Below are 11994 nucleotides of genomic sequence, written 5' to 3' on the forward strand. Positions count from 1 at the left end.
AATATCCATGTACAGTATGCATCTACTCTATCTCACTGCATGATATACAGTACTGTAGCATTAGGCATTCATTCTTAAAACATGGGACTTCAGTTTCCCTTTAGGGTCTGAACACCAAACTCACAGCCCTCTTCTATTTAAACATTCCCTACATAACTCGTCCTTGGAGTCCATTCCAGGGTCTTTACTCATTGCGGGAGACGAGGGGACAATATTGGTTCTGTCTGCCAACTATACAGTCTATACACACCATCTGGAGAAGTACACACACACACACAGCAAAACATTGTAAAAGCCCGAGTTGAATGAAGGAATGGAACGGAACAGTGATGGCCGTATGATGTTTGTTAGCGTTCATTGGTTAATGGTAAACTGCTGGGCATCAAGCTACAATTTGGGGGGTTGGCAGTGGTGGCTTGGGGGTTAAGACTCTGGGTTACTGATCAGAAGGTCAGGGGTTCAAGCCCCAGCACTGCCAGGTTCTGGGTTACTGATCGGAAGGTCAGTTCAATCCCCAGCACTGCCAAGCTGCCACTGTTGGGCCCTTGAGCACTCTGAACCCAACTTCCTGACATGCTGGGGTATATGAAGAAAAGAATTTCACTCTGCTGTAATGTACATATGACCAATAAAAACTCATTATCATTATCACCACTTGTGTCCAACTAACATACTAACATACTATCACCAGTGTTCCCAGGATAGGACTAGGATCAAGCACTTACTGACGATGAATGAATGGCTAGCAGTCCAAATTAGCTGATCGATGGAGACGGACTGGCTGTCGGGAGAATCGGGAGATTTCCCCGTACGGCCAGTCAAAGTAACGGCCGCGTTCTTTGAGCACGGCCTGAACACAGAGTGTGAGTCCAAGCGAAACAGTACAGAGTTTTTACAGTTTCTATTACATTTTTGTTTCTTCTCCAAAGAAATGGAGAGGAAGAGAAAAGGAGAAAAGGGTGGCACAGGAAAAAACAAGAGAAAAGTAATCTGGAGACTGAGAAGGACATGGAGGCAGCTGTGACAGTGGTGACACGGTCCAGTGCAGAGATTATGACTGGTGCAGCAATGATACTGCACACAATAGAGTACAGGTTAACAGGGTTAATACATGCAATACATAATTTAGCTTTTAAGCAAATATGACTTCTATCTGAATGAACATATGAAAAAGCTATGCAAGTTTTTTGGGGTGGGGGGGATGAGGGTCATTTGGTACCTTTCTCTCCAAGACAACTGTTGATTCAGTTGTGGAAACCATCAACCAGATGATAAAGGAACAAGTGGTGAAAGAATTCAGGGAAGCTGGGATGTTTTCAGTCCGGACAGACAGATAGTAGCGTTATTGTTCGCTGTGTTACAGATGTTGTCCATGAGAGACTGCTTGCTGTGGTGGACTGTCAATCTGGAGAGTTGTTCGTTGAGCTTCTTAAACAGGTGCTGGACAACAACAACTTGAATATAGAAAAAACACACCTGTCACCCATAGGTGAAACATGCTGGTGGGCCAAAGACGTGGTCCTGAACAAAGTCTTTGTTTGTAGAGCTGATTTTAACTCTAGAGAAGATTGGAAGTGACACCGCAATGAAGCCCAACGTGCAAATTAAAGCAAAAGGGTATACTCAAGTACGAGACCGTTCTCACTGCCCAGGTTTTCCTGAGAATGTTTGAGCTGACAACATCCCACGCAAAGAACCTGCAAACCAGTTGCATGGACATCCTAACCGCCCATCGTCTGGTTCCGGACACCCAAGACAGCCTGAAGGAGTGCAACAGGGACTGTGAGGGTGTAAAGAAAGCAACTGATGGCTTTGTGGAGTGGGCCAGTGATGTAAATCATGGACACAGTGGTAGAGAGCATCCACTGCCCTTTGGAAAGATTTCGCCGGTATGGATCCGAAGAACTTCTTTGAAATAAGGCAGAAAGGACTACCAACGATAGCGCTTGGGAAAAATTCCGAAAATGCCTCTTCAGATTTAACGAAAAAGCAAACGGCTGAAAGACTTCAATCTGAATTAAAGAGTTTGGCATTACAGAGAGAAAGACTGAAGGTGCCATGTCTAGACGAAAACGCTCCAAGAGTCACTCAAATACCCGGATAGTGTGAGTGGTTTGGCATTTAAATTCCTCCTCACTCATTCTATCGAGTGGCATGTGAAAGTAGCTTCTCAACCTTGAAATTGATCAAGAACATACCGAGAAACACCATGTCCCAAGCCATCATGATGATGGCTACAGAAAAGGAGATTCTGATGGCTCTTGACAGTGACGTTGCAGGAAAAAAAAAAAAAAAAAAAAAAAAAAAAAATATGAATGAAAGAAAAAAGATGCGCCACCTGCTGTTTGTCTAAGGTGGGAGCGGAACTGGCTTCTGGTGCCAAATAGTTTTTTTTTTTTTTAAATACTGTATAATTAGATCAAAAGTGCTGTTAACAGCCATGAATAGCACTGCATCCTAATTTATTATTATATAGTGGATGGCATGTGAATTTGTATTTGGGAACTGTACACGGTGTGTTTCAAAGTCCCGGGCCGTTTTTCAGTCCCAGTCTGACCCTGCTGATCAGCATGGCAGTAGCTGCTTTTTCCACTGGCTTCGTCACAAGCAGTGATGTTCTGATGCCAATACAAACAGTAAGACAAAAATCCTGAATTCTACCAGGTGGATGTCGTACCATATAAATGATGAATAAATGATAACTGCTAGTTTAAATGTGGGAATGGATGGATATGAAGCTTCTTCCATTTCCAAAAATCACTTTACATTTACCCCAGCAGAACTCCCAGGAATGTGAAGCCCAAACCAGAAAGCCAGACGTTCATATGGAGGCCATAGGGAGTCTCTGAAGAGTTTTAGCATGATGTAAATGTTTAGACTGAAACCAGAGGCCACTCTCTCAAACTCAGATCAACAAGCTGAGGATTTGTTCAAACATAAATCTAATAAAAGGCAGACATCTAACCAATCAGAAAGACCTCTTCACTCTTCAACACCTGCTCTTGGATTGAGATCAATCATAAACATGACACACAAGTGACTAATCATTAGTCAGAATGGGAGAGTTGGGTATGCACTTACATGCTATTAAAAAGATCCAGTTTAAACATCATAAGATCTTAAACATAAAACCTCAGCACAAGGAGGTTCATCGCTAGCCACACATGGCAGCAACCAACATAAACAGAGCTAAATAAAAATGTTATAAAAACGTTTTAGACGTAGTACATTTTTAGAATTGCATTTATTCATTTTTTTGCATTTTATACATGCTATTCAACAGTGCTTAAATATCACTTAGTGATGAAATAAAGATACAATAAATAAAATGGACACGTACATGACAATATGTGGAAATGAATCTCTCCTAAATTAAAGAAAAAAAAAAAAAAAAAGGCTAGGATTTTTTTTTTTTTTTTGGTGAAACATAAATCAGTCCTGATATTTTTCACCTAAATGGCTGAATCTTTTTCTTCTTTTTCCTCCCATGGATATTTCTGCGAGACTGGGCTTAACATTGATCACCACCATCTGGAGCCGACGAGGAACGTGAGGAGTTTCTCTACAGAGGGGCTTTTTAAAAAAAAAAAAAAAAAAAAAAAAAAAAAAAGAAAAAAAAAAAAAAAGAAGAGAAAACAAAAAGGACTCTCAGGAACCTACAGCCAGATAGCCAGTTGAAGACCTGGGGGGAAAATAAATAAATAAATAAATAAATAAAAACAATTTTACAATATTTATATATATATATATATATATATATAATTTTAAAAGGGGCGGGGGGGGGGGTGTTCCATATCTGCATATTATTATCAAGGACCTTTTAAAGGAGAAACCAGGAAGGTGTCTTTCCATCTAACCTTGCGCTAGATTTAAGTGATGGTTTCTGGGTAAGTGTACACTGATGTGTATTAGATGAAGGATCAAACAGTGAGCTGAGAAACTTCCTAAATGGCACTTGACGTGTGTACCAAGGAAACGTTGATGAAGAGGTCAAAAAATAAATAAAAATTCAAAAAAGGGGGGGGTGGCAAAGGGTATTTTAACACAGGAATGGACTTACTCCATGTTGTTCTTGAGCTGCTGGACGGTGCGTTTGTCCAAATAGCGACAGAACAGCGTGAGCAGATTGGAGGGCAAGAAGAGTGGCTCGATGAGAGACGAGCGGGACAGCTGCCGTGCCACATGGAAAACCGTGTCAGTCCTAGCAGAGAGGAAGGCAAATGGTTAAAAAAAAATAATGATAATAATCGTGTATACACAGGACATATTTGAAGTGTATGCACCATCCTGAAATCCTCCCACTGCATTACCATGTCTCGAAATCACCAATGCTTGGCTCCATGGGAATGTCAGAGGTCAGGAGTCGCTCGCCTTGTGAAAGCAACGCGTACACCAGTGACAGACCAAACTAAAATAAATAAAAACAGAAGCACATGATTGTAACATTTTGGTGCAAAAGTTTTAATATACCACCAAATCGCAGGTTTATATTAATGCACCCCTTTGAATACGTTATGGTTTCTATAGTAACAACTTGTCAGACAGATACTTTACATAAGAGAGAGTGAGAGACAACCTTCCTCATTTCTACACTGTAAAGCGCACTGCCCCAGAGCAGGCTGAATTCTTGCACACACACACACACACCTTATTTTGGCAGGCCAGTGTTAAGCGCGAGTCTTTGGAGTCAGGTAAGGCTGTGGTGAAATCCCGGAGGATGCTGACTAGCTGGGAGAACGTCAATGTGCCAATCACAGCTCGGAGCGAGGGGTAGAGGACAGGAAGAGCCTGAGGGAAGGAAGAGAGTTATACCATTGGCCCACCATTCCCTCATGGTAAGCTTAAACAAAACCCTATGGGGCATCAGCTGTTTCTCATGTGCGGTCCAATTAAAAACGTTGTAAAGATGCTGTATCGGGTTTAGAAGATGCTCTAGTCCATCCTCTTGGTATTTTCACGTAGTACGGTTTTCAGTGTTTATTTAATCAGGAAATACACCCGGCACTTTTTCGCTGTTGTCTGTGCATTAGCAAGACAACATACACACTATTATATGCTATAGGAGCATACAGCATTTTACAAGTACAGGCATTAAATCAAACAAAGCACGAAGCCGACTATGAAACAGAATTAACAGACCAAAAGCTTCAGACCTCATCTATGTCTCGGCTCATCAGCGCCGGCAGGTGTGTCGTGATCGCTCTCAGAACCTGCAAAGATGCGTCATGGGATAGAAATGGGAGGAGCCTTGACAGCAGTTTTTTCCCTTTTGAAACCAAGAGGCATGGTAGGAACTCTTCTGCAGACTCCCTTTGAAAAAAATATATAATAATAAAACAATGAACGAGTGTGCAAACAATGACAGAAAATTTTGTAAGGAGTCCAAGCCAATCATATGTCCTACGAAGAGTTAGGGTGGCGTAGCTGGTTGCTGATCTGCTCCACTCCTCTCTGAATGGTCGTCAGCCTTCTCTGCCTTTCCTCCTCATCCGAAATGCTAGCCTTCATTCTCTCGGCTTCCTCCACCCCCAACAAAGTGATGTAGCACTGAGAGCAGGGCAGATGACGGAGCAGAATTACTCTAGACATCCTGAAGAACCAAAACACACCTGGATAAAGTTCTGCACTAATCATCAACCACACTGTGACCTGGAGAAGCACTGGGGGCCAGCAGACCTCCATGAGTAGAGTTGATTTGGGGAATTTTTACACTTGGCTCAAATACAAAGCGAGTCTTAAATTAGAGAAATAATTCTCAAGCAGTATATCCGATTGATCCGTGGAATCTTCCGGAGCTGATCTTCCAGTATAGATTAACCAATGTTAGTCAAATCTCTACTGTTAGAAATTCACCATCTAACCGTGTTCAGTTATATTCAACAATGTCTACCACACAAACACCGGGAAATATTTTTTTTTAAAAACAAATGCAAATAATGATTTGTAGACATTATACAGTAGGCTTTATATTTGGTCACACCCACCATCATGATCAATAAAATGATCCCTCACCTTCTCAATGGTATTCAGCACCTCGAGTTTCTGTTGTCTGATATTGTTCTGTTCCTGGTAAATTGGTTGGGGGGGGGGGGGTTAAGCAAATAAGCAATTCATGAATAATATTAACATTATATAAACGTTTTGAATTTTCACTGAGGTCCCCCTCACCTCCATGGTGTGCCCATGCACAGCGTCGATGGCTCGACGTGGCGAGTAACACGTAGAAACGGCGACTTGACCCAGAGAGCCCTCGATATGAACCACTAGAACATGCAACACATGCAAACTATGTAGTGACAAATCTATAGTCTAGCCTCACCATTTCCGTTCCTTGTATTAGCATGCTAGATAGTCAATGGGACCAAGAGCCATGGGACACAAGTTCATACCTGGAGTGTATGATACAGTTTTGTTGACGTACGGCGTAGTGAGTTTGGGTGGTTCCCTCTTGGAGCGGTCACCCAGCATTTCTTCCTCAGCCAATTTGGTCTCCAGTCTCCGATAGTACTCCTAGACACGCACACACACACCATCAACCACACTTCATCTAAATAACTTGATCAACAAAAAAAAAAAAATTCCAACGTAAAATGTCCATCTGCTCCATTTGAATCTCTTAACATGGGGGGGAGGAAAAATAATAATAATAAATTCCCACTAGTATTGTTTATATCACTGATTCTCCTGAACTGGTCTTGCTCCAGGACCCACACTTGCCTTTCATTATTAAGTCATGAGCCAGAAGCAGTACGACTTCAAAAACATTACATATTTGGTGGTGGAGGAACTTCAATGAACCCCAGGGCTGTGTCTCCAGAAACTTAATACTTCCTTCTGTGAAGAGCTCTGATGCGAGTGGTCAGACAAAGAGTGATCTCAGACAAAGCACAAAAAAAGATTCAAGTGTACCGTTCTCCAATTAGAGTTACCAGTATAGGCCTCGGGGTGGTGTCTGCAGGCTGGGGCCACCCACATGACTCTCAGGCTCAGACAGAAATGGACAAGTGAAGCCATCTTGTGGGATTACCACCTGCAAGTGTGGGTCAACTGGTTAGACCTTGCTGATGGAAACTTGAAGTGAGAGCCTGGGTGTGGACTCTTCTACTCTGTGGCCCTCAGCCTGGTACTTTTGTCACATTCACTTATGGGGACTCCATAACTGATGTTTTTCCTCCACTGAACAAGAGGGTTTTCCTCAGACAGCTAGAAAACCGTTGGAAATAACGGTTGGAGAAGGTAAGGCAGATGCTCAAGAAAGAACCGTTTGAGACACTTGGTTAAGATGAATCATCAACTGATCACCACTTGGTGAGGAAATGCAATCATTGCATGGGGCAGCAGATTGCTTGGGAGGTCTGGAAGAGGCTTTGGTGAAAAGCCTGCAAAAGGTCCTCCTTCCTTGTAGCACATGAATACAGGGATTTTGAGTTTGAATGGAATTGCTTCACTGGTGGCCATTAGGACTGGAAGACGGCCTTTCTGGCAAACCGTTAATCAGCTCAAGAGGGGCAATCTGTGCTAGGCAAGCGTTGACATCTACTGGGGATTTTGCCAAGTGGTACAAAAAGCATTTGAAGAATCTCCTTAACCCAACAGACATGCCTTCCCTGTTATTGCTTTGAATTGAAAAGAGCCAACTAAGGTTCAGGTCTGGAACACCAATAGAGCTGTTCCAGACATGGCTATAATGGACCCTGGGGAAAACGTAGTGGAGACCCATTGGACAGATTAGACATCACATGTGGCTGGGGCCAGAGATAGGAAAGTCTGAACTGACTTTTTGAGCATGTTTCCACTGTACCAGATGGAAAAAGGAATGAGTAATGGGGAAGAAGGTTGTCAGCAGAATCAATTGTGCTTTAATGTTCAGTCATGACAAAAGGTTTAAACCTTCATGTACGAAACTGCTAATAATACAACAAACAAAGTCCACCAGTTGAGAACCAGTAGTTAATATTCATCATTAAAGTATTTCTTTTTTTAAGTAATCTAAAGAGGTGACCAAGAGCAATCGTGAATAGAACATGTATAGAACTAATCATTAATGTAAATAACCATTTGGGAGCACTGTACCTGGTAATAATAATCATCTTGATGGGGGTTCTCACTTTGTAGCTGGATCATCTGCAACTTAATGATCCATTCCTTCTCTTTGGCTGACATGAGCTCAGCATAATGATCCCAATCCTTTGACTTTCTGTTTAAATAAAAAATAAATGAATGTCTTCACTAGCAAAATAATTATGGTGGCAATACCAACGTAACATTTGTTCATATTGCAGCAAAGGTAGTAATTAACATTTAATCTGCTAAACAACTATTGTTAATGCCAATATAATGTATTGGTCTACCTCCGAAAGCCTTGAGGACGCTGACTCAGCAATCTCTTGTGCTGTGGATGGAGTTGGGTTGCCAGGACTGGGAACCTAAGTGTCAAAAGGTCACACTCCTTCACTTTAGAGATATTTCATCTACCCCAAAAAACACACATACCACACTCATCCCCCTCCCCCCACAAGAACCTGCCCAGACAGCTAACCTGAATCTCTGAGGGAGGGGACTGAGTAAAGGGCTGAAGCAGGGGCCGGGTCGGGGTGAGTTTGGTCCAAACTGCAGCGGCATCATTTTGGGAGAGTGGTATCTTGGCGTGGAGGGTGACAGATAAATGCCTGGCTAAAGAGCAAAGAAAATAAGAATACAGAAGTAAAATTACACACCAGCCAGACCTCTAGCATTCACTTGTCTGATACGTTTTTTTTTTTTTGTAAATAAATGCCTCCAAGATCCACCTACTTTCACAGACAGTGTTCTAGCTGGAAACTGTCACACAAGTGCAGACAGCCAATCAGATTGCAACAATTAAGATCTCGAGTTTAGATGGATGACTATCTAGCTCCTAAAAACATAAGCGTATCACTTGGAGATAATAATGGAAGTCACCTGGTTGTAATTCTGTTTAATTGAGAATGGACTTTGAGGGCGTATCGGAGATCTAGGCATCACCGGACAGACAGGCGCCTGCCGAGGGAGAGCCCTCTGCAGCGGGGATTGCAAGGTAGGAGACGTGAAGGGCATACTGCCACGAGTCGCCCTGTCAATCACTCGCACGATGGCTCTGTCCTATACCATTATAAAAAGAAATTTATTTATTTTTTAAAGTGAGGAAGGGAACAGGAAGTGACAGACACTGCCTTATTCATAAGATTTCATACTTGTAAGAGAGGCGTTTGTCTCGTTGGGCCATAAGATGACATCATCCACTGCGTGAAACAGACAACAGGGCAGGTATAAGCTTTTATCAGCAATGTTGGTGACATTTTCAAAAAAAGTTACAAATGTATGGTTTGTGCCTTTCACAGCAACACAAATCATGTGTATTATAACTGTAAGGGTATGCACATGAATAGATGGGGATTGAAACATGATCACGCTTTAAAATGGATAAAAAGGAAATCAGCTAACCGTGTTTGCGTTGAGATCCCCCCAGCCTGAACTGCGTCCACAGTCCACAATAGCACTGTCCAAACTCTGCACCATAAAACACAGTTACAGCACAAGTCGGTTTGTGTTTGATGATCTTAAATCATTCATCTCTTAAGAATATGCCCATCCTTTGGTATCACGTAAAAATAATGCAGCTTGGAAAACAAGTGCGATTTGCAACTGTACTACTGTCAGAGCAAATTTTAAAATAAATTAAATAAACACACACACCTTCTGACCAATCAGAATCCAGAATACAACAACAGGAATGATAGGAGAATATCACGTCCCTATGATAATATTGTGCATGCTGAAAAGAACAGAACCAAGCCAAACCTTGAGACTGGGTGGACCTTCCACAGTCCTCATCACAGCCGGGTCATCCAGCAGTTGCCCCATACCGACTCGCTCCCATCGGCTGCGGGACTTCTCACTCGGTCTTGTGGGAACCTGAGGCTTGATTTGAACTTTAGGGCTGGGAGGAGAGGGCTTGTGTGGTGATGGAGGATGGGGTGAGGCGGGCTGGTTTCCTTCCATTAACAGAAGATCAACAGGATCCGCCTCCAGATCTTCAGCATTTAGGTCTGCAGCAAAGGCAAGAAGGTTGAATGTTATACGTTTTTTTTTTAAAACTACATCATGCACCAATTCGAGAGAAAAGTGTATCGTCCAGCATCGCAGCAACAACCAAACACTTAATTATGCACCTTTGGTGGCTACACAACACAACACACAGTCCACAGGGAACGAGAGCATCAAGGTGATGAACACAAGTCTCAGATGTGCCTTTTTCACAGTCCTGACCCAATCCCAACCAACTTCTTAGCAAAGCTTGGTTAAGATTTGGCTTGGACAGCCACTACTGATAAGAAACACTAACATCTATGGTTGGATGTTAAAGCTCCAAGCCGCTGCTAAGAAAAAGATAGATGCCACTTGACCTAATCCGAAGGTCTCTTCGTTGTACAGATCAATCTCCTCATCTTCCTCCACCATTTCTTGAATGAGCCCAGATTCTTCCATTTCTCCTCCATCGCTCCACTGATCTCCATTTTCAGGCCAGCTGGCCTCGGGAACAGAGTCACCCTTCTCCTCCTGTAAGGTATAGAACAACTGCACCTTAATCAAGAACTGAAGCCTTACCTGAACCCACAACACAGTTTTGACCTAATCAGACTGGCTGTCTTGGTGAAATTCAAACATCTTTAGAGCATTGCTTCTCCATTCCCCATTAAACTATTTATAAAAATATTTTTTTTAAAAACGAACGAAATGGATGGATTGTTCTGCTGCCACATCTGTTTTAGATATAAATCAGTTTTTCATCCAACGTCCTTGTGGCTGTCAGGTGTACACCCCCTTTTTTTTTTTTTTTTTTTTTTTTTTTTTAAAAACACCTTAATTTAGCCAGGGATTGATTTAGGTGTCCTCTTTTCAATCTTGATTTGATACACCATCACTCATTATAACATTTTAATTAATCAACATTTGAGATTAACATAAGCTATAAATCACGCTTTTTTGTGCGTGTTAAAGGTGATGTCTAATTAGCCACCCATATGGATCTTTCTTGTGTAGACACTAGTGATGTGTCGTTCACGAAGAATCGACTCTCGGCGTTCATCCGAAAGAGCCGACTCACTTTGTAAACGACACATCGCTAGTATACTCGTAGGAGATTTATTGTTATTGTGGGGGGTTTTCCTCCTTCATAAAAATGTAGGCGATGCCATTTCTCTTGTAGTGTAATATAATCGAAATGTTTTCAAGGAAACCTGAACCTTTTCAATACGTTAGCTGTTTGTTAGTGTGAATTCATTTATCTCGAGCAAGAGCTTTAACATGGTAAAGGTGACCTTAAAAACTCGACTCTTATTGTTGAGCTGAGCCGATTGAACTGACTCAGTGAAAAACTAGAGTCAAATCCGACCGGAAGTGATGAATAAAATGGATTAGGCTTGCTATACTGTGGATGTAAACCAGAAACAGCTTACCGGGTTCTCAGAGTCATTCATTTCGCTTAAATAGTCTATAAGAAGTCACGCTGCTAAATTCTCCAACCGCCAATTTTTATTTTTTTTCTTTCCTTCCTATCCGACATATTGGAAAGCTCATTAACGCCTTTATAAATGTATACACCTGTAGGAGGCGGGGCTTAGCGACCAGCCACCTTCACGCGCTCCCCGGAAATACATGTGAGCTCGTGCTCACACTGAGTTTAATGTGAGGGAAGGAAAAGCTCTTTGGGTTTTTTTATTTATTTATTTATTCTTATTTAAATATTAAAGTATATGCATCTTGGGATTATGAGAGAAAAATAAAACATAATACATGTAGTTTAATTCTCATCGAATGTTTTGCTTTAATCACATACAGAAACTATTTATGAATCTTTCTTGCTAAGCTTCTGCAAGTCTGTGTGCTTTTCACTGTACAATGCACTGTTATCAGGGTCGGCCATTTTGTAGTTGTGTCCAGAAACAGTGCAAACTACCCACTGACAATGGAACT

General features: G+C 41.9%; 1 protein-coding gene across 1 annotated transcript; it reads right to left on the reverse strand.

Annotated features, from left to right (window-relative positions):
• Positions 1-3589: 3589 nt before the first annotated feature.
• patl2 (PAT1 homolog 2) lies at positions 3590-11695 on the reverse strand. Its single transcript, XM_017483624.3, has 18 exons — positions 11478-11695; positions 10425-10578; positions 9820-10067; positions 9463-9528; positions 9213-9260; positions 8941-9120; positions 8540-8673; positions 8352-8426; positions 8074-8197; positions 6390-6510; positions 6169-6263; positions 6013-6066; positions 5405-5547; positions 5154-5310; positions 4648-4788; positions 4311-4408; positions 4061-4201; positions 3590-3682 (listed from the first exon to the last, which is right to left on the reverse strand). Exons 1-18 carry the CDS (start codon positions 11496-11498, stop codon positions 3649-3651), a joined length of 2034 nt encoding a protein of 677 aa, XP_017339113.1. The 5' UTR covers positions 11499-11695; the 3' UTR covers positions 3590-3648.
• Between the last annotated feature and the right edge of the window lie 299 nt (positions 11696-11994).

Source organism: Ictalurus punctatus, chromosome 13 (genome assembly GCF_001660625.3).
Source record: "Ictalurus punctatus breed USDA103 chromosome 13, Coco_2.0, whole genome shotgun sequence".
Taxonomy (NCBI): domain Eukaryota; kingdom Metazoa; phylum Chordata; class Actinopteri; order Siluriformes; family Ictaluridae; genus Ictalurus; species Ictalurus punctatus.

Bases quoted from the DNA above. Each gene is read 5' to 3' on its own strand.
- patl2 (XM_017483624.3), bottom strand. From the start codon at position 11,498: ATGAATGACTCTGAGAACCCG. The intron at 9,529-9,819 runs GTTTGGCTTGGT...TTTATGGTGCAG, and splicing joins AAGGTCCACCCAGTCTCAAG to AGTTTGGACAGTGCTATTGT. The intron at 8,198-8,351 runs GTAGACCAATAC...TTATTTAAACAG, and splicing joins CGTCCTCAAGGCTTTCGGAG to AAAGTCAAAGGATTGGGATC.